This window comes from Falco rusticolus, chromosome 7, assembly GCF_015220075.1.
Source record: "Falco rusticolus isolate bFalRus1 chromosome 7, bFalRus1.pri, whole genome shotgun sequence".
NCBI classification, from domain to species: domain Eukaryota; kingdom Metazoa; phylum Chordata; class Aves; order Falconiformes; family Falconidae; genus Falco; species Falco rusticolus.
The window spans coordinates 14836528-14855107 of NC_051193.1; the positions used below are offsets into that span (position 1 = coordinate 14836528).

The 18580-nt window shown below is 36.2% G+C and overlaps 1 protein-coding gene and 1 long non-coding RNA gene across 3 annotated transcripts in view; one reads left to right on the plus strand and one right to left on the minus strand.

The window, feature by feature from the left end:
- Window positions 1–8156, minus strand: part of FGF7 (fibroblast growth factor 7) — a 29951-nt gene extending 21795 nt beyond the window's left edge. The window contains exons 1-2 of one of the 2 annotated variants that reach the window (XM_037394897.1): window positions 7965–8156; window positions 6888–7082 (exon numbers count right to left, since the gene is read on the minus strand). In XM_037394897.1, coding sequence (XP_037250794.1) covers window positions 6888–7082; window positions 7965–8004 — 235 coding nt within the window. In that variant the 5' untranslated portion in view covers window positions 8005–8156. Of the gene's footprint in view, window positions 1–6887; window positions 7473–7964 lie in introns of both variants that reach the window. The other variant, XM_037394896.1, reaches the window with a different exon arrangement.
- Window positions 1–18580, plus strand: part of LOC119151223 — a 102652-nt gene that overhangs the window by 41093 nt on the left and 42979 nt on the right. The gene's annotated exons all lie outside the window — the stretch shown is intronic.

The window sequence follows — 18580 nt, forward strand, 5'->3', positions numbered from 1 at the left end:
TGATTGTCTGATTCAGCCTGTTTAGAATATAGTAGTCTTCTGTTGATAAACTGTGCAGGTACTAGATTCATGTCATAAGCAGTGTGTAAACACTGTAAAAAATCCATTACAGTTTAATCCTTATTTTGTTCTTTGTTTCAGGAGCTAAATAATGGTCAAGAGAGCATATTGATTGCATTGGTATTTTTATTGCTTTTTTGGTGTGTTTTCATGAAGTTGTGGGCCACATCTGTGAATATCCACTTCCAACTTTTCAGCACCAATTGTTACAAAGAATTTTTTCCATTTATATAAGTGATGTCATGTGTTATGAAAGTTTTAAAGTGTGACAATTCAGTGCTATGATTGTTAACCTCTATTATGTTATTGCCATAGGAATTTTCACTGTTAAATTTTTCTTAATAATGTTTCTAAATTACATACACCAGAAGGCTAACTTGACCTTTCCGTCAGCTCATACCCAGAATTAAAAATTAAAAATAAAGTCAAAGGTCAAAAAAGACAATTGAAATACAGTTGCCAAATATAGTCATAGACAGTCAATTATGCAATGAAAGCAATGTGCCACCCAAGAAGAGTAACAGCCTTCATTTGCCTAAACTTACTCTGTTTTGATGAGGAAAGTGTTCCAAAATATACTACCATTTGAGATATCTTGTAGTGTGGAACAGTATAATGATATGGTTTAGGACGTCTTGGTCTTCCTGAGCTTTAAGGAAGACAGAGGGGAAAACCAACTCGGGGATCCTAAAAAGCTAAAAAAAATCATTTTCAGATACTCAAACAATACAGAAAACTGGAAGCTGCAAATGGAGATATCTGGATTTTGTTTTTGTTTTGCAAGACGGACTGTATAAGGAATTTTCTAAGAAATTCTGTTTGCCTGTATGGAAAATTGCCTCCTTAATATTCATCTGAACTCTGTGTTTTTCTAACTACCGACTTCAGTGACTTTAGTTAGTATTCTATTAGTCAGTATTCTATAATAAAAGTATTTAATATCTATAACTAACACACAATTCTTTTGTAGGTTTGGAAGTTTTTTCACTAATAATTTTTAAAGCTCTTACACATAGGCAAATAATTCCTTTTCACAGAGGCACAGAGAGTTTGAAGAATTTTCTTAAAGTCTGTAAGAAAATTGCTTAAAAGTTTGGATTAGCCTCAAGTCTCTTGAGTCTCAGGTCAGGGCCACTTCAGCACATTTTCTTCAGGATGGAGCAATAACACTTAATGATACGATACTGAAAATTTTTTGTGCATTCAGAAATTGTAAACAATGGGAGAAAAAAGCTGGGGGGGAGAAAGGGGCTGCAATTTATCTTGTTAAACGTATCCTGTAACTGCTTCTGCAGTTGGCTGCTAAACTTGATTGATGGTTCCATAAAAATGTAACATTTCTGATAAATCTCTACTATTGGGAGATGCAGAAAAATTGCCAAGTCACAGCTGAATTATGAAGGTGTATCAGGGTCAAATGAATTGGTTTAAGCACATGTGTATAGTTTCAGCTTAGATGTTTTTCACTGCTCACACCCCAGTTTTGAGGCGCACGCAGGCAGACATAGCCCTGTTGGTATATGTTAGCTTGGGAAGCTGCTGCCTGTGCCTGAGCCCAGAGGTTTGATTCTCGCTTTGCAGAGCTTATGCAATCATTTTGTGTTCAGAGTAAGAAGAAAGTGAGTATAAATTGTTACCAATCTGACTTTACACACATTTCAGCTGGGAAATACCACGGTATAGACAAGGTGTTGAAGATTCAGGAGGTAAATTCTAAGGGATGTGGCACCCCTGCCATACTGTGTCAGTTGAGCATTGATTTGGATGTTGATATGTGAGATCTAAAGAACCTGGCTACAATGGTTCAAGACTTTACTCCCTCCTCCCTTGCCCTCACTTTCCCCAAAGGGTGCTCTTAGTGAAAAAGTCAGTAGAAGCTGTAAGATGGGCGTAACTCAGCTGCTTCTGTTATCTGCACCTTTGCAGTTGATGGTGAAAACCTGGGATTTGTGATAAGGTACAGGCATAGAGTCTCTTACGCTGGCTGAAATTTGAGGGGTGGTATCTACCAGCAGTGCTAGACAAACAGCTGGAAAGGGAGCAGGGAAATCTGTTCTATTTAGATCTGATTAATCACTGTAGGAGAGAAAGTCATCCTTGGCTCTGTAGGCTGTTTTGAGAGGATACACATGTATTGCCGTTTGAATTAGATCTTTCTGTTACAGTTGAAAAGATTAGCAGAGTGCTGATGTGAAGCAAAAGCACTTTCACATTAGTGAAGGTTAGTCTTCTCTTGATGCCAATGTATTAGTTGAACCAACAACCTCTTGAAAAATCAAGAATACAGTTGCAAAGACAGACTTTCTGTTTGGTTGAAAAACACACAACCATTAACTGAATCTGGTACATCAATACCTGACTTGAAAGATCTGATTTTCAGATACTGAATCTTCTTGCTCCTCTATATAATCTGTATTTAAGCAGCAGAAATAAAATTTATATAGTGGCACAGTATACATAGTCCAACATTTGTTTTACCCTAAGAAGCATATATGAAATGCTATTGGAAGTAATTCTGATTTCTAAGCAAGTTTGAGTATAACCACTAAGATGTACATAAAGTGTATTTTGTCATCAGGTAGGGTTTACCTTTGAACAAAACTGAGTGAAGAGTGCATTTACTATTGCTGAAAAGTATTGACTTGTTGGATTTTGATCAAAATAGAAGTAGTTCTCTAACAAAAATTTTAAGATTTTAGTGATTTTGTGCCAAGCTCTCCGTACATTTTTATTTTTTTTTTTGCTTTATCCACTGAAAAGAAGAGGAAATAGGCATTTTCTGAATTTAGAGCACACATGGAATATGATAGGATCAGACATCTTAGGATTCAGGTTCCTGGAAGGCTTTTCTAGTAACTAACAGACCCTTTGAAGTCTTTAAAATGAGATTCCAAAGGCAACAGAGCGTGGAAAGTCCTAAAGCATCACCCAGTTGTAGTTGTAAATCCTCTTGGATAGAGTCAAAATAAACTGATTTTTGCTGCCTTTTTTTCTGAACGAAATCAAATAAAATCAGGCAAAATTCATAAAACACAAACTGAAATGAAAGGAGGAGCAAGCAGTAATAAGAAGAGATTTGTTTTCTATCAAAGATAAAGTGTTAACAAATTGCCATATTATTTCCAAGATTTGTTCAGTCACTTTTACTGTTAACAGTTATGAATTCAAAAAGTCTGTTTTGTGTGCCCACTTAGATTATTTTACATGAACAAGAAAGAAAATCTGGTTTTTTAGTAAAAAGCATGTAGTTTAGGCTTGGACAAGATATAAGAAGTGATTGTCAAAGAGAAGAATTTTCGTGATAATGACAGATTTTTCTGGGTGACCTCATCTCTTGGTTGCTTCCTAATTCTTGCTTTTGTTTTTCAGTATGTGACTCTCAGTTCTCCCTCTGCCTTTTAATTTTCAGAATGAAAGTAAAGCAGGTCAGGTGCAAAGCGATTTCCTCTGCTTAGTGGAGATCACTGTCCTGATTTGCTCACTTTACTCTTGAGTTATCACCTTTATGTCCACCAGAAGGCTCTACTGCTTTCTGAAATGTGCACCAAATAATATTTTTCGGGTACCTAAAAAGGTCATCACTGTTGTAAACAGGATTCAACCATTTGCTTTCACTGAAACAGTACACGCATATTTCTTGGACTAAGCAGTTAACTTATAATGCATTTTGAAACAAGTGAATGACTAATACAGATTAATTACAATTGGTGGTTGAGAATTTGGTTCAGTATTTAATTTTGTCATGGAATTTCAGTCCACATATATTTCACACAGTGGCTTTAGAATTAGTGTCTTAGGAAATTTACACACTTTAATTATTTTTGCTGTTACTTTCATAGGATATGTTTATATATTTTGCTCTGTAACTTACTAGAGAAGTTTGAAATAAAGACCCTAATTCCTCACCATCTTTGCATTCTTACATTTATAATCTTGACTGATAAGAAAAGCATTGGGAATTCTGGCACTTGCCAAAGTTATGATGAAGTTATTCTACAGACATTTCTCAATGTAAAGATTGCTCTTCACGTTATTCATGCTTCACAATTTATGGGCTGAAAACAAGTAGTTGACTCTGCAAGACTGTCAGTGCAGCTTGCTTTATGAAGCTAAGTTATGATAGTAAAATAATGAATTATTTCTTGTTTTCATTTTAGTAGCACATGTTAGTGATTCAAAAGGGAGAAGGATTCCTTTTATTTATTAAGTGGAAAATTAGGATAAAATAAGAAGATACTTCTCAGAGCAACACTTTTTGTACCCATTGATTAATTTGGCTGCAACTGTACTGGGATTCCATCCTGAGAGACAGGTCTGATTTATTAACTTAGAACTGGAAACCATGAAACCAGAATATTTGAACACCCAGATCAATAAAACTTTGTAATGGGTATGATTTTAAAGTTATGCTTTTCAGAGATCCTGGATAAAAATAGTCTGTTTAATTTCTAATGTTAAAAATTTTGCTTAGGAAAATTTTTATTAGTCCAGGTGGGTAGTGTTGTGGAGTTTTTTTGTTCTAGTATTTTTCCCATCATATCCTATTATTTTCTTCATGGGTATTTTAGTAAAGCGCTACAAACATTTTTCAAAAAGGCTTCTTACATATTCTGTTGAATAGAGAGTATGACAAAAAAGGTTTTTTGACAATACTGATTTTTTTTTAGTTTCTCAGAAAATCCTGAAGTTATCAGTATTCACGTTTTTCCAGTTCTCTTTGTTTATATTTCCCTATTCAACTTGTCCAACAAAAGCATTTGGATATTATTTCCTAGTATACAATAGATAAATTACAGGAAGAGAGTTAAGATGGTGGGAGACTTCCCACATACTTGAGTTAATTTTAGTGGAGACAGTTCATCATAGTACACATCAGTTACCAGATAAACCATTCAAGTATTGATTGTTTTTTTCTCCTGATACTCACTGCATTTTACCAGCAAAAGAATTTTAAAATGTTTTTCACTGCAATATAAATTTAAGGGTTTAATGACTTAAGGTCGCCTTTCTGTTATTTGTAATAGTTAGTTGCCATCACTAACTATTCATAAAGTTTTCAGAAAACAGCAAGAAAATGGATTGCCTTTAGCACAAAATGATCTGATATTCTTTAATGGTTTCACTCCAGAATGTTTCAGGGTGTCATTAATGTGCTTCAGCAGCATGGGATCCTGCAGAAAATTGAGAACCTTTACTTGAATTTGAAATAGTGGTAAATTACTAGCAAAGATTTTTTTTCTTAAGCATCATTAGAACTAAGAAAGGCAAATGTATATAATTTTTCAGCTCTGTATGCTGTCATAATTTCTTTAAAGTGTTTGTAAGTAATAACAGAAAAAAACTGGATACTGTTGATATTCACTTATCTGCAAAAATTTAAAGAAAATACTTCAACAGTCAGTAACAATTTTGTGCAGTGTTTTTTTTATGGGAGCAACATTTCACTTCAAAACTAGCCCTATGAATCTGTATTGTAGCAATGTCCTCCTGAAACTCAATGGGAGTCTCCTTGAATATGGACCAAATAATTTATTTGGCTGCTGGCCATGTGTTGTCTTTCAGAGGAATATGGTTATTCACTACGTAATAGTGTAGGAAGAAAGGAGACATATGGAACCAAATTTTAAAAGAAACAGTAACATCAGTCAATGAAATTTTAGCCACGCAAGTTGCCAAGCACTTAGTGTAGTAACGAAGTACAGAAATAAATTATGAAGCCCACTAACCAGGCGCTTAGTGTGCAAAAGTGCTGTTCTTATAGAAAATAATGTCAGCTTTTGTTGAAAGCTGAATCACACTAACAGTTTTTGAAGTTTGATTTATTGATTTCTTTTGCTGCTGCTGCTAATAAAAGCACAATAATACATACAACCTACATTAAAAGTGTATTTAATGGCATCCTTGGAAATATATTTGTCCTTTCAGTTGACTATAAACACTAGACCAGCATGTGTCTGGCCCCTTTTCCTTATGATTTTGTTCTGAAATATGCATTATAATCCTATGTATTTTCCTGTTGTGTCTTTAACAATGTCTTTTCAAGTAAATGTCATGTTTCTCTAAATAAACAATATATTAGTAATAACGTGAAAGTTGAAGTGGCAAAAATAGTGACTGTAAAATAGACTCCTCCAAGTGTAAATGGAAGATATATAGGTATTTGTGTGGAAAATACAAATCAGTACACAATTCTTTTGCCAGTTCAAAAATTGTATTAGGTACAGCTTTGCAAAATATTGTATGTCCATTCTCTCTAGATGAGTCATATTTTTGGAAGAAAGGGGAGAGAGTATTTTTTCAGCATCATGATCATTGTAATAATGAACTGCAGAAACTATAATAGATTTTGTTCCTGGCTTGGCAAACTATCTAAAAGATTTTGCAAGAGAGTTTACATAATTCTTTCCATTGAACTTTCTAATATTGCATATGTTTTAATTGTTAATTCAAACACACCAGACTTTTAGGTAGTTTGTGGACTATATAAATGTCGTTTAAAGTTTCATAAGTATTTTATGAGCAGAGTTTGTGGTTATACATTTCCATACTTACAACCTTAATTCACTTGTTAAAATAGGCTCTCTGTTTGCTAATAGTTACCAGCTGTAGCTAATACATTAGCAGATCTACAATGTAGTATTTAAAATGACGCATTTCAAAATCAGTAACAAATGTCCTGCTGTAGGATTAATTGGAAAACTTTTCTTATACAATGCTCAGTATATTCTACAAAATTCTTTTGAAATTACAATAAATCAAGGAACAGGAAACAATGATGTATAAATTTCAAAAAACTTAGGAACAGAAAAACCAAAAATATTACTTACTGTAGTTGTTGTTTGCTTCTCTTGTCCCTTTTACTTTGCCTCGCTTATCAATCCTCATATACCACTGAGTTCGACAGAAAAGTCTTCTCACTCTTACATCCCCCCCTTCCATATAATCATAGCTTCTGGTATGTCGCTCAGGGCTGGAACAGTTCACATTTGTAGCCATTTGCTCTGGAGTCATGTCATTGCAAGCTAAAGATATAGTGCCCATTAGAAAGATAATGTAAAAGTATGATCTGTAGAGCAAAATTGGCAGGATCCATGTCAGTATCCATTTGTGCATTATAGTGCAGTGTTCTGGGTGTTCATGAACAACATAATGAAAATTAAATCTCAAGTAGACTGTTGCTCTTAGGTCACTGACCTGCCTTCTGTCTTTACGAGTTACAGATTCATTTAAATGAGATTGTTCCCTCTTCTAGAATTCTGATCGTTATTCCTTAATAGTTAATGGCGAAATAGAAGAGCTTCTTAAATATCTCTTCAGTCAGAATATCCTTTAAAGACACAAGTTATAAAAACCTTTGTTGTCGTGACCTTCTGTACTACTTGAATTTGCTGCTTGCACTGAAAGTAAAAGATCTGTGAGAAAAGGTGCATGTGTAAGTGCTCAGTTCTTACAAACGTGCAAGGATACATTATGCTACTGAAAAGTACTACACATAAATGTATGACATGCTAAGCTCATTTTTTAAAAATACACAAATGTATATGCAATAGATCTCTCACACAACTTTTTACATAAACAGACTTTTAAACTGACTGTAAACATAGTTTTGTCCTCAGTTTTAAGTCCTCCAAAAAAACCCCTATTGATTCAGTTGAACTACTTCATCATGCATGGTAAAATTCTGCTGATTACTTCATAACTATGTATTCACTATTAGGACAATCTATCAGATTTCAAAACAGACCTCACAGTCTTAGTCTTGTATTTCTATTCCTACCCCTTTCAGTTTATTAACAGAAATCGCTCTCTTAATGCTTTTTAAAAGTCTAGTATATACAAACGAAGATAAAAGTTACTAGCTATTAGAAACTGTTGAATGCTCTTGTAAAGGACAGATAACTTACTTGTTCCTGTTGATAAGAGCTGGATATTCAAGTACTCCATTTCTGTTGTCTGCTTTTTGCAACATGAGACACTCTACTGTAGCTACAAACTTTCTCAGCTCAGAAAGGCTCCACTAGAATTATAATTGTTTCCATAAATCAACGCGCTGGAGAGATGGTGTGTATGTGCTTATGCGTGCGCGTGCATGTGTGTGTGTTGAGCCTGTTGTTCAGTCCTTTTCGATAAATACCTTTGCTGACCTCACTTGGAAGCAATTAGAATTTAACCAGTCAGCTGTCAGTTGAATGCACGAACAAAAATAAAAGGAGCCTTGCATTGTATCGTGTCCAATGGTCATCAGAGGGAGCTATGTACATAGTTTATACTTTAAATCTCCAAGAATCCACTTTCTAAAAACATATATTCTGCAGTGTGGGGGTAGAATTGCTTTGCATGCTAGCTAGTGTTTCTGTGCTTTGATTTAGGTCAGTATTTTTCTGTCCTTAAAAAATTCTTCTCTCTTTTGTACTCACACCCTTATCTCAGTTTGCTTTCAAATCTCTTCTGCAGTTTGGTGGATTCGTGGTCTGCTCAGTGCCTTTCTGATGGATATGTGAAACATGTGGGTCCATTATGTACTGTGGAGAAGGGTGCGCTGTGGCCATTATAGATCACGCAGTATATTTTTAGATCATGGACTTGAAAAGAAGAATTAACTGCGCTGAGATTTTTATTTCATCAGCCACTAGGTGAAAATGAGAATGTATTTTGGAAATTTCAAACCTTTATCAGCATGTAGGAAAAATTACTGCTAGAGCACAGCCTTCCTTAGCCTACATTGTTATTACTTCTTGAAACTCACAACACAAGGAAAAGTGGCAGCAATGCAAGAAACCCCCTTTATACTGCATACCAACCAACGGGTGACCAGCAGGCTTCAAATACCATCAAAATAATGTGTAGATATGCCTAGTGTTCTCCTTCTGTATGCTTATTTCCATCTTCGGCACCAGTCTGCTATCCAAAGTCCGTGTGCCATTTCACACTTAAATTCTGTTGAGATTCTGGTCAATGTATTTGTAAAAAATACTGAAGCTTAAGTTTTCTGTTGTGCCTTCTCCTGTTTGATTTCCACGTTGTTGATGTGAGTACACCTCAGACCCTTTAGTAAATAATGGTAACAAGGAAAGTTTGGAATTAATCCACATACTAAGAATAGTTTACTTACCTTTAGCTGTCTGCACTTGATAGTATAATGCAGTTTATCGTTCCTTGCTATTATCCCACCCCCACTCCTTCCTCTCTGTAGAAATGGGAAACAGTTACTTCTTAAAAATGAAGTAAACTGTGGAGGCAGTTAAGCTGGAACTGTAGAGGCAGCTAAAAATCATGGGGCGTACAGATGTGCCACCTTGTGGTGGGGGGGGCCTCAGCAAATTGCGGGTTTTCGCTGGAGTGATCCGAAATGAGCATGAAGGTGTATGGCACCAGGCAACCTTGTATTACTCAGGCTTTCCTATACGCAAAAACAGAATGAGGCATTTCCTTCCTTCACATCCTCCACTCCCTTCTCGGTGCTCACTGGAATTAATCCCATTTGTCACTTGCTTTGCATTCTATTTTTTTTTCTTTTTTTTAAACAGTTTTCACTCGAAGTCCGAAGTCAATCAACTTTTCATGTCATTATCTCCATTTCAGCATATTAGGCTGTTCTGCAGATTCTGTGGCTCAGCCTAATTTTCTTAGTTCAGAAAAGGCTTAATATATGCACCTTTACCACAAGAAAAGTATGGTGCTTAGGGCTTTCACAGGCTGGATGCCTGAAGTAGGTACACAAAGAAGTGGCTGTCATCGAGTTAACCCTTGTAAACTGTGATTACAGCTATTTCCAGTTTGACTTGTATCTTGTCAGCCCATGACCACCACGCTGACAAGAAGCGGGGACTGAAGTGATTTATCCCAGTTGCGGTTTCTGCCAGTACATTTGCTGGATTTATCAGTATGTTCTCTGATCCATTCCACAGTCTGAATTCAGAATGATAGCAATGAAAAAAATTTGTGGCATTCAAAAGGCTTATCTGTTGCGTATTATAAAGAAAGCAATCGAGGATAAAAGGTAATCTGTCTTTTACTCGGCAAAGCAGGATGCAAGTGAAAATGTTTTTGTAAATATCCTGCATCTTTTATGTGCAATACCAACTTTCACTTTCGGATCCACACTGGTTTTAATTTTTCTTTTTCCTTACTAACTTATGGTTTCTGACAGTTGGTAACAGGAGGAAAAATACATACCTGAGGTTTTGTTTCCAGAAAGCTGGAGCTACTTGTGGTCCAGGCAGAGGCATGTATTTCTCTTGGCTCTGAAAAAATAAATCACTTGCTGTAAGTGTGGTTTGTAAGTGGTACTTAGTTCAGATCTTCATGAAGTTTTTTATTTAGAACAGATGAAAAGCAGTTTAAAGAAGGCACTAGCTCTAAGTTTAGTCACTGAACAATGCAGTTAATCTTTAATTACTGCTGATAACATTCATATCCTCACGTTTTCTAATTAAAGAAAAACTTCTTTCCACAATGCTTTAACTGCAGTTTTATTTGATCACGGTTTTATGTCTTGATATAGAAGTTCAATTGCATACTTTTTCGTGAAAGGATGCCATCGTGATCTGCATGTACAAGTCCGGATTCACTGCATAAATCCCTGATCCCTTGAATGGTCCAACCTACTTGAGTTTAAACCAAACATAACTAGTATCTCTCTCAAACTGAACTGGTTTAGTTTTATGGGAAATTTAGCTCGACTGGCACTTCTTCCTCTATCTTCTTACAAATGTGCATGCCCAGGGCTTTGGAAATCCAGTCACAAGCAAGTCCTTAAGGTTATATAGAAATTGTCCACCTAAAATGCCTAGCGATTCTTGCATTTCTTTAGCGAGGTTGTATTTAAAGGAATGTGTTAAGGTATCAAGCCCACACAAAACATGAAAACATGCAAAATGCACGTGCTGTAAACCATCCTTTTTAACATTTAAGCCTGCCCCCTTTACGTTAACCTGTGCATTGGTTCCTGCTTCCTAGCTGGCAGCAGTCCGCAGTGCGCACGCTATAAAGAAAAAAGTGGAAATGAATTGCAAGCACTTTGCTTCCGATTATGAAGGTTGTACATGGGCCTCCATTTCAAATGGAAACAGCTTAATAAAGTCTATTCCCTTTTCCCTCATATAGGAAATTACTTTTTGTCTTTTTAGATTAAAACATAACTGTAGGGATCCATGCTTTCCTCATCTCCAGGCTGGCTGGTTGTAATATGTACAGCCTAGGTTTGGCATTGGGTCATGAATGCAACATTTTTTAAAAAAACTTCCAGCTTTACCCTCAGGGCAACACATACTTACTAAGAAACTGTCATTCTGGTGCTCCTTGTTCCCCCATCCATTTAAAACGTGCTTTAGAACACCTTCCAGAACTTTCAGAATTTAAGACCGTAGAAGATAAAAATCTCTGTATCAGACTGTAAAACTAAGATGTTGGGTTTTAATGCCCTGCAGCAATAGTTAAAATGGGATTGGAAAGTCCTATGGAAAAAAATTCTGCAGATATGAAGTGCTAAAAGTTCTTATGCTTAAATCCTTATCCTTAGTTCCCTGGTCTCAAAAATCCAGATTAGATCAAGGTTAACTTTTGCTACATGCAAAAGATACAAGAAAAGTCCTGCTGTTTGTGCAAATGTTTCGTCAACACTGATATCTGAAAAACACTGCAACATGCATACAAAATAAACTTGTTTAACAAAGCAGTAAAATCAAGAGAGATTGAGAATATGACATTTCAGTTTGGATTTATCTTTTCAGGTTTTAAACTTAAGTGTAATTTTAAGATTACAAAGGATAATTATGAATCCTTTGTCTGGCTATAAGAATGTCTTTTTGGTTTTCATAACTGGTATGTGTTATAAAAATCATGTTGAAAAGATGACAATAAATTTTTTCTAGCAATTTTCAAAACCGATCCCTTAAACATTATTCATTTCTTTGTTTCCTTGTATTCATCCACATCATATTGAGCTGATTTAAATCTACAGGAAAATTAGAATGGGATGCAATAGATACTAAAACCAAAACAAATTAACAAAAAACCCAACCCAAACTATCAAATAGTTGACAACTATACAACATCTTCCTTTTTTGTTTGTTAATTAGCTACAGGAAATGTATTTTTTATGTAGCTCATTTTAGGGAAATCAAAGGCTGGGATTACCTTAGCTCAGTCAGTAGTACAAGGTAAAGCCATCCAGGCTCTTTTCACTAGGACAATGGACTATCATGACACTGAGTTTTGAAGGAGATGGAACAACAAAATGTGATAGTAGTCTGATGTGTCCTTCCTTTCTGGATGGAGTTGGCACAGTATATGGTTATGATAGGTCTCCTTGTTATTCATAGCGTGATAACCCTCAGCTTCAGGGAGTCCTACTTGTGATGACATCTGGACACTCAGATTGTGCTTATCATAACCTAAGATGTTGTCACAGAATTGAATTGTAACAGTACATTTTCAGTGGAGATATGAAAAATACAGAACTGATATGAAAAAATACTGAAGTTTATCTTGCCAGGTATGAAGTTCAGAGGTTTCTTTCTCAGAAGTGAATCCATATGTTTGTATTAAGATTTTACCAAAGTACTTACCATGTAGTTCTTTCTTCTGCCTGATCTTAAATATATTCTTTTTTAAAATTAAAAAAAAAGTGTATGTCTCTTCATGTACACAGATGGTTGGATAAGAATAAACCTTAAGACCTAGAGTTGTGGAACATTGCAGAAGTATCTTCCTAAAAACTCGCATAAAACTATTGTTCTTATGACTTCACATGTAATACTTAAATTTTACCTTAGTAACAATAAATACTAAAACAAGCTATTCATGTTTAGCTTTTAACTCGGATTGTAGCTTTACATAGATATGAATATTGCATATAGATCAAGACTGGATTATGCAGGTTACTTCTGTGGTTTTTTTCTTAAGTGGTCAAACAGGCTAGCCATTTTTAACACCACATAGGTCCATATATAGTGTAACTATTACTATAATATATTTGATCATTAAACGTTTTATGGACCATATAAAAATAATTTATCAGTAATATCTACAGGAAGAATAAAGCTTTGTTGCCTTGATAGTATGTACTCATTATTACACTGTCTATCTGCTACTCTTAATCTTTGAAAACAATTTTAGTTCCTCCTAATTGGAGTCCACCAAAAGGCAGATTGGAGGACAGTTTTCAGCCTTTTTTTTTTTTTTTAATAGTTTTAAAACTGTGACTTCATTGACCTGCTAATACTACCTGTATACCTCATGAGAATGGAAAATTATCCTCATATTCAAATATTTTTTTTATATCTGTAGTTAATGGAAAAGAACTACACTGTGCAAATGATATGGTCCTCTTTGATTTGCACCACAAGTTACACTCCTTGATTAAACCACAATAAAGCTGAAATTGTTAGAGACTTCCAGTAACTACACATCTAGTTAAATGACAGTGCACTAAGCACTGCATTTTGTGATGTAAAGATGCTACCAGTTAAAGGCAGGAAGAAAAGACTGTTAAAAGGATCAGAAAGCATGTACAGCAAGTATAGTGGCACATGACTTAACATCTTACAGAGATCTATACCTGTACGTAATGAAAGGACTTGCGGTATCACTTAGCAGTAGGTAACCTTACATGCCTATGTGTTAAGGCAGTCTGTAACTCATCTGAGAGTGAGCTGGCTGTGCAAGAAGAGAGAACGACTGGTCAGAATCTGGGGGAAATGCTTTGGGTAGTAATTACGAGATTTGGGTTGGGCACTCCCAGGAATGTGCAGAGGAAAAGAGAGGCCAGCACTGAAGAGGCTAAGTTCAGACAGGAACTGGGGAAATGCGAGGAAGGGACAGGGACCGAAGTGTGGAGGTTCTGAGTCAGTAGACAAGGAAAATAAATCGGGAGCATTTCCAAAATCCTCAAGTGAAATGGAGCTTTAGAGAAGCAATTTCTTCAGCTGCCCATGGGCCTACATTGCAAATCTTTTGATGTGGCCAAAATATTAGGTGCCTCTGTGTGCTTACAGCTACCCTCTACAGCTGTGAGTTTCTCCAATTAAATAGGCGTGATAGATCCAATACGTACTGCCCCTATTGCATGCTGTAGGTGTAAAGGTGTTCCTGTAATGGAATTTTAAAAACCTAGACTCACACATATACACACTCTACATTGAAACATCATTAGTGCTGTAAAGTAAAATATTCAAAAGGTACAAAATGCTAGTTATCCATCTTGTGCATGAAATCAGGGAGGGAACTTGTGAAGAAAAAAATTATGATAAAAAAAATAGTCTGTATCATAGTACATACTCATAGACACCACCAAATCAATGTGACCAAAGTAAGCTCTTGGCATCTCTTTATATACTTCAGCAAGTCCAGGATTTCACCTGATATTTAATGTAGATTTCTTCTTTACGATTCTATGTTATTTGCAAGTGTCCTGAGTCTTGAGACTTAACTAGACATTTTTTTCAGTGACTTGCTCTTTCCTATGCAATGTAGACAATAAAGCACTTTGGTACAGTCAGTACAAATGCAAAATAACAAAACATGAGACTGTCTATGGCAGAAATGCTACTGGATTACTACTGTATATTTAATACTTGATTTTAGGAAACAGCTGGAGTAAGACCTTTCCTAAACTTCGGCTAATTATATGGCCTATTACTACATGTGTTCTAAAAGCAAAATAATGTGGGGGAAAAGCATCCTGTTCCCCTGCAAAGCTGTGCTGTTTGCAGAGAGTTAAAAACTCACCAGTAGATTCAGAACAAGAGCAATTCTCTGTAATGATTGCGTTATTTATTACTCATTTGTCAGAGACAGGGACACCACTTAGTCACAAAAATGTAAGGCTTTCCAGCTGTTTACCATTTGAATGGTAGATAAGCATTTGCTGAACTGAGAGAATCTAATGAAAGCCTGTCTTTACTAGAGAATCTGTGTTAGTAATCGGTTTACAGAGTGAGCTCCACCACATTTCCTCACTTTTTCCATTCCCTCACTTACTGATAATGAAGTCCATGATATCCTACTTTAAATCTGTGTAAATTCAGGCCAGAATAGTCATTTGATAATCTAGTAAGGGTGTGAAGGGGGGATGCAAAGTGCTAGGGATCTGAGTGCAATTCACCGTATCAACTGGAGGGTGAGAACAAGCATGTCAGCATCATTCCTGAGGCATCTAGTGTGGGCAGGCATGGACCGGTGAGACAGTTTTTCTAATTATAAAAAGAAGAAAAGAAACTGTCAAAATATCTTTGCCCTCGAAGTAGCAGGAAAAACTCAGACTGTCAAAACTGCAATTTCTTTAAGAACTCCTGCAAGAGAGTTAGGCAAGACTGGACGCTATTGATTTCAAACTGACTGTAATTTAAATATGCCTAGACTGAGGATTACCAGATAGCTTGTATTGCAAGTGAATAGCACCATCCTGCTCCTTTGTACATGTAGTTCTGTAGATTGAAGGAATGATCCTTTCTACCAGTGAACAGCTGTACTTCCAAGAGTTTAAATGTCTCCCACTGCAGCTGTTGCTGTGTTAGATGGTTGTTTGCCTGGCTTGTGGCATCAGCAAGGTTTGAATTTTGTCAGCAACTGATGAAGGTCAGGCTTTGAAACAGATCTTAATCAGAATTGGTGTTATTCTGATCTGCCTCTTCACTCCTGTCTTACCTTGCTTATCATAATTACCATGAAAATAATTTCTACCCTTTTAACATTAATTCCATTTGCTAGTTTTTTCCACTTACTTTTAATTCCATTTGCTAGTTTTTTCCACTTACTTTTGACAAAGGCTGCCCATTGCAACTAAAGTATTCTCCACCCAAACCTAAATATTACTGTTATGTGAGGCTGGAATGCAGAACATTTGGGATGTGATGGAGAGAAAGAGGGGGGGAGAAAAGCTAGGACGATGGGATCTGTGTATTTTTTTTTAATCCTATAACAGAGGAGAGGAAACTTGATTCCCTGATAGGGATTTGTCTAGGGTAGCAGTAATTTCTTGTTATCAGCTTTTTATGAAATTGGGTTGAGTGCATCTGCAGTATCTGTCTAGTTTGTATCTCTTGCATCTCTGTTGGCTCTGCCATACTTGACAGCATGTTACTGCAAGAGACCTTTTCTGTAGTAGAAAACTTTTTTTGAGCTAACTTTGTTAGCAGAATATATGAATACAACCCTTTTGCTTCAAGGACGTAAACAGTACAAATTACCTTGCCTTGTACATCATGGGTGGAAAACTGTGGTATGTGTGTGAAAAGAATTTTGAGGAATAGCTGATTCTAAGAATGCTAGTTATTTACTTAGGCAGTAGAAAGAATGTGATTTTGGAGACTATTGGCCACAGTAAGTCATATAGTAAGTCCATCAAACAATTCATGAATAACTAATACCCTGAAAATTGCTTTTCAGAGAATGGTTTGGGTTGAGAAGGGACCTTAAATACCATCTAGTTCCAACCCCCTGCCAGGGGCAGGGACCCCTCCCACCAGCCCAGGTTGCTCCCAGCCCCGTCCAGCCTGGCCTTGGGCACTGCCAGGGATGGGGCATCCACAGCTGCTCTGGGCAGCCTGGGCCAGCGCCTCGCCACCCTCACAGGGAAGAAGGTTATCATATCTATTCATATCTAGAAGATTTTCATGTCTATTCCATAAGTACACCAGGTTGATTTTTCCTGATACTTTCTAAATGAAAAATAAAACAATAAACCCCCCCCCCCCCAAAAAACAAGCAAAAACCCTACCTCAAACTCCTTTTTTCCCCCAGAAACAAAAGTTTTAGTAACAACTTTTTGCACAGTGAGTAGGTGGATCAGCTTCAGTGCTGAAGTTACCGTGCTAAGGTACAGAACACGGCAGTCAACCGAACAAGGTTTGGGGTTTTTTTGTGGGTTTTTTTGTTTTTGTTTTGTTTTTATCTAGTTGACTGTAAACCACAGAATAAGATGATATAAATACTTAAGAAAAGTTACTGAAAAGCTTTTTTAAAGAATTTTGACAAGCAGTTTTTTGCTAGTTAACCACATTTCAATAAAATTCCACCCTGAAGATCATGCTGTTGTTTACTTGTTTGTTTCATAGCATTGTTAGATGTGAACAATGCGTTGGCAGTATCTGGTATGAATTCTTGGTCTCTAAAAAGTCTCTGATGAATAGTTTATCAGATTTAACATGTATTCTTTAATCTTGAGTTACAGATTATTTTTTCTGGTCAAGTAAATGGGCTGTGCCCTTCCTGATTTTTCCTGTTGGTGACTAAAACTTTTTATATCTTCTGATTGAGAAGCCTGTGAAAGAAAAGACAGCTCTTTCAATGTATCCTAAAATCTAGGGGCTTGTTCCAGTTCTTAGACTCTTCTATGAGGATTTTGAGGTTTTATCAGTAATCCCCAATATCAACATGATTTTGATAGCCATTACTTAATCAGCGATAAGATCCCTGTTACAGGAGTCTCTGGTTGTACAGCTGTCAGAAAAAAAAAAAAAAAAAAAGGAAAAAAAATGTAAAGAGAGATCACTTCTGTACACACAAAAGTTGAGGTAAGGTTACATGAGCAATGTTAATTCTGGTATTTCACAAGTTCAGAGTGCTTGACTTCGCAGTCTTGGTTTTCTTCTGATATTGGAGTTGATAGTTATAACTGATAGGCACAGTTTGTAGTGTGAGGAGGAGAAAGCGTAAGATCACAAAACTTTTACAGAAACCCTAAAGATATCATTTATTCCATTACACATATTTTGCTCTGTGGAAATATTGTTTCTTAGGCCTCCAGAGAGGGGTGTTTGCAATGCCAAGTCAAGGTACTTCTGCCTTTTTCTTCAATGTAAAGAATTTTACTTAACTATTACAGAGATGATTAGAAGAATATTACAGGCACCAGTATCTCAAAACATAGGAGAGGATGTCTCAAAGAATAGAACTTTGATCCACCACCAGTCTTTCAACATCCACAAAGACTGCCTCTGATGTGGGTTATTGTCGGAGTATGCAGACTTGGTAAACTTTTTGCATGAAACTAGTAATGGGTGTCCTCAAGTATCCCAAGGGGCCTGTTAATGTACAAGCAGGTGCTGGCATGTGGAAGAGAATGGAGAACCAGCTATGTGAAGAGGGAAATTAGGAGCTTTAAAAGCAGTGGAAGAGAAGAAATAATGGAAAAAATCTGTGGCACTCCCAGAAAGAGGGAGAGAGATGTGTGACCTGGGGAGGAACAGAAATAGGGGACCCCCAGAGACAAGGTCTAGTATCCTGGTGTAATTTTAAGAAGGTGCTCTCTTCTTCTGTCTGATGCTTTTTCAAACTGTATCTAAAAGAAATAACGTTACATGGCAAATCAAATGTGTGTTAGGCTGTACTGCATGGAATCTTTCATTTCTAAGTTTTTGGTGAATATAATGAATATGCAATATATTTTGGCTTTGGTAATCTGCAGTGAAGGGATGGAGTGATTACTATACCATGTGGTGACAAAGCTTTGTTCACACAAAGAATAAGATACTGATACCCAAAAGTGTTCATGAATAGTAGAAATAAGATATTTCTT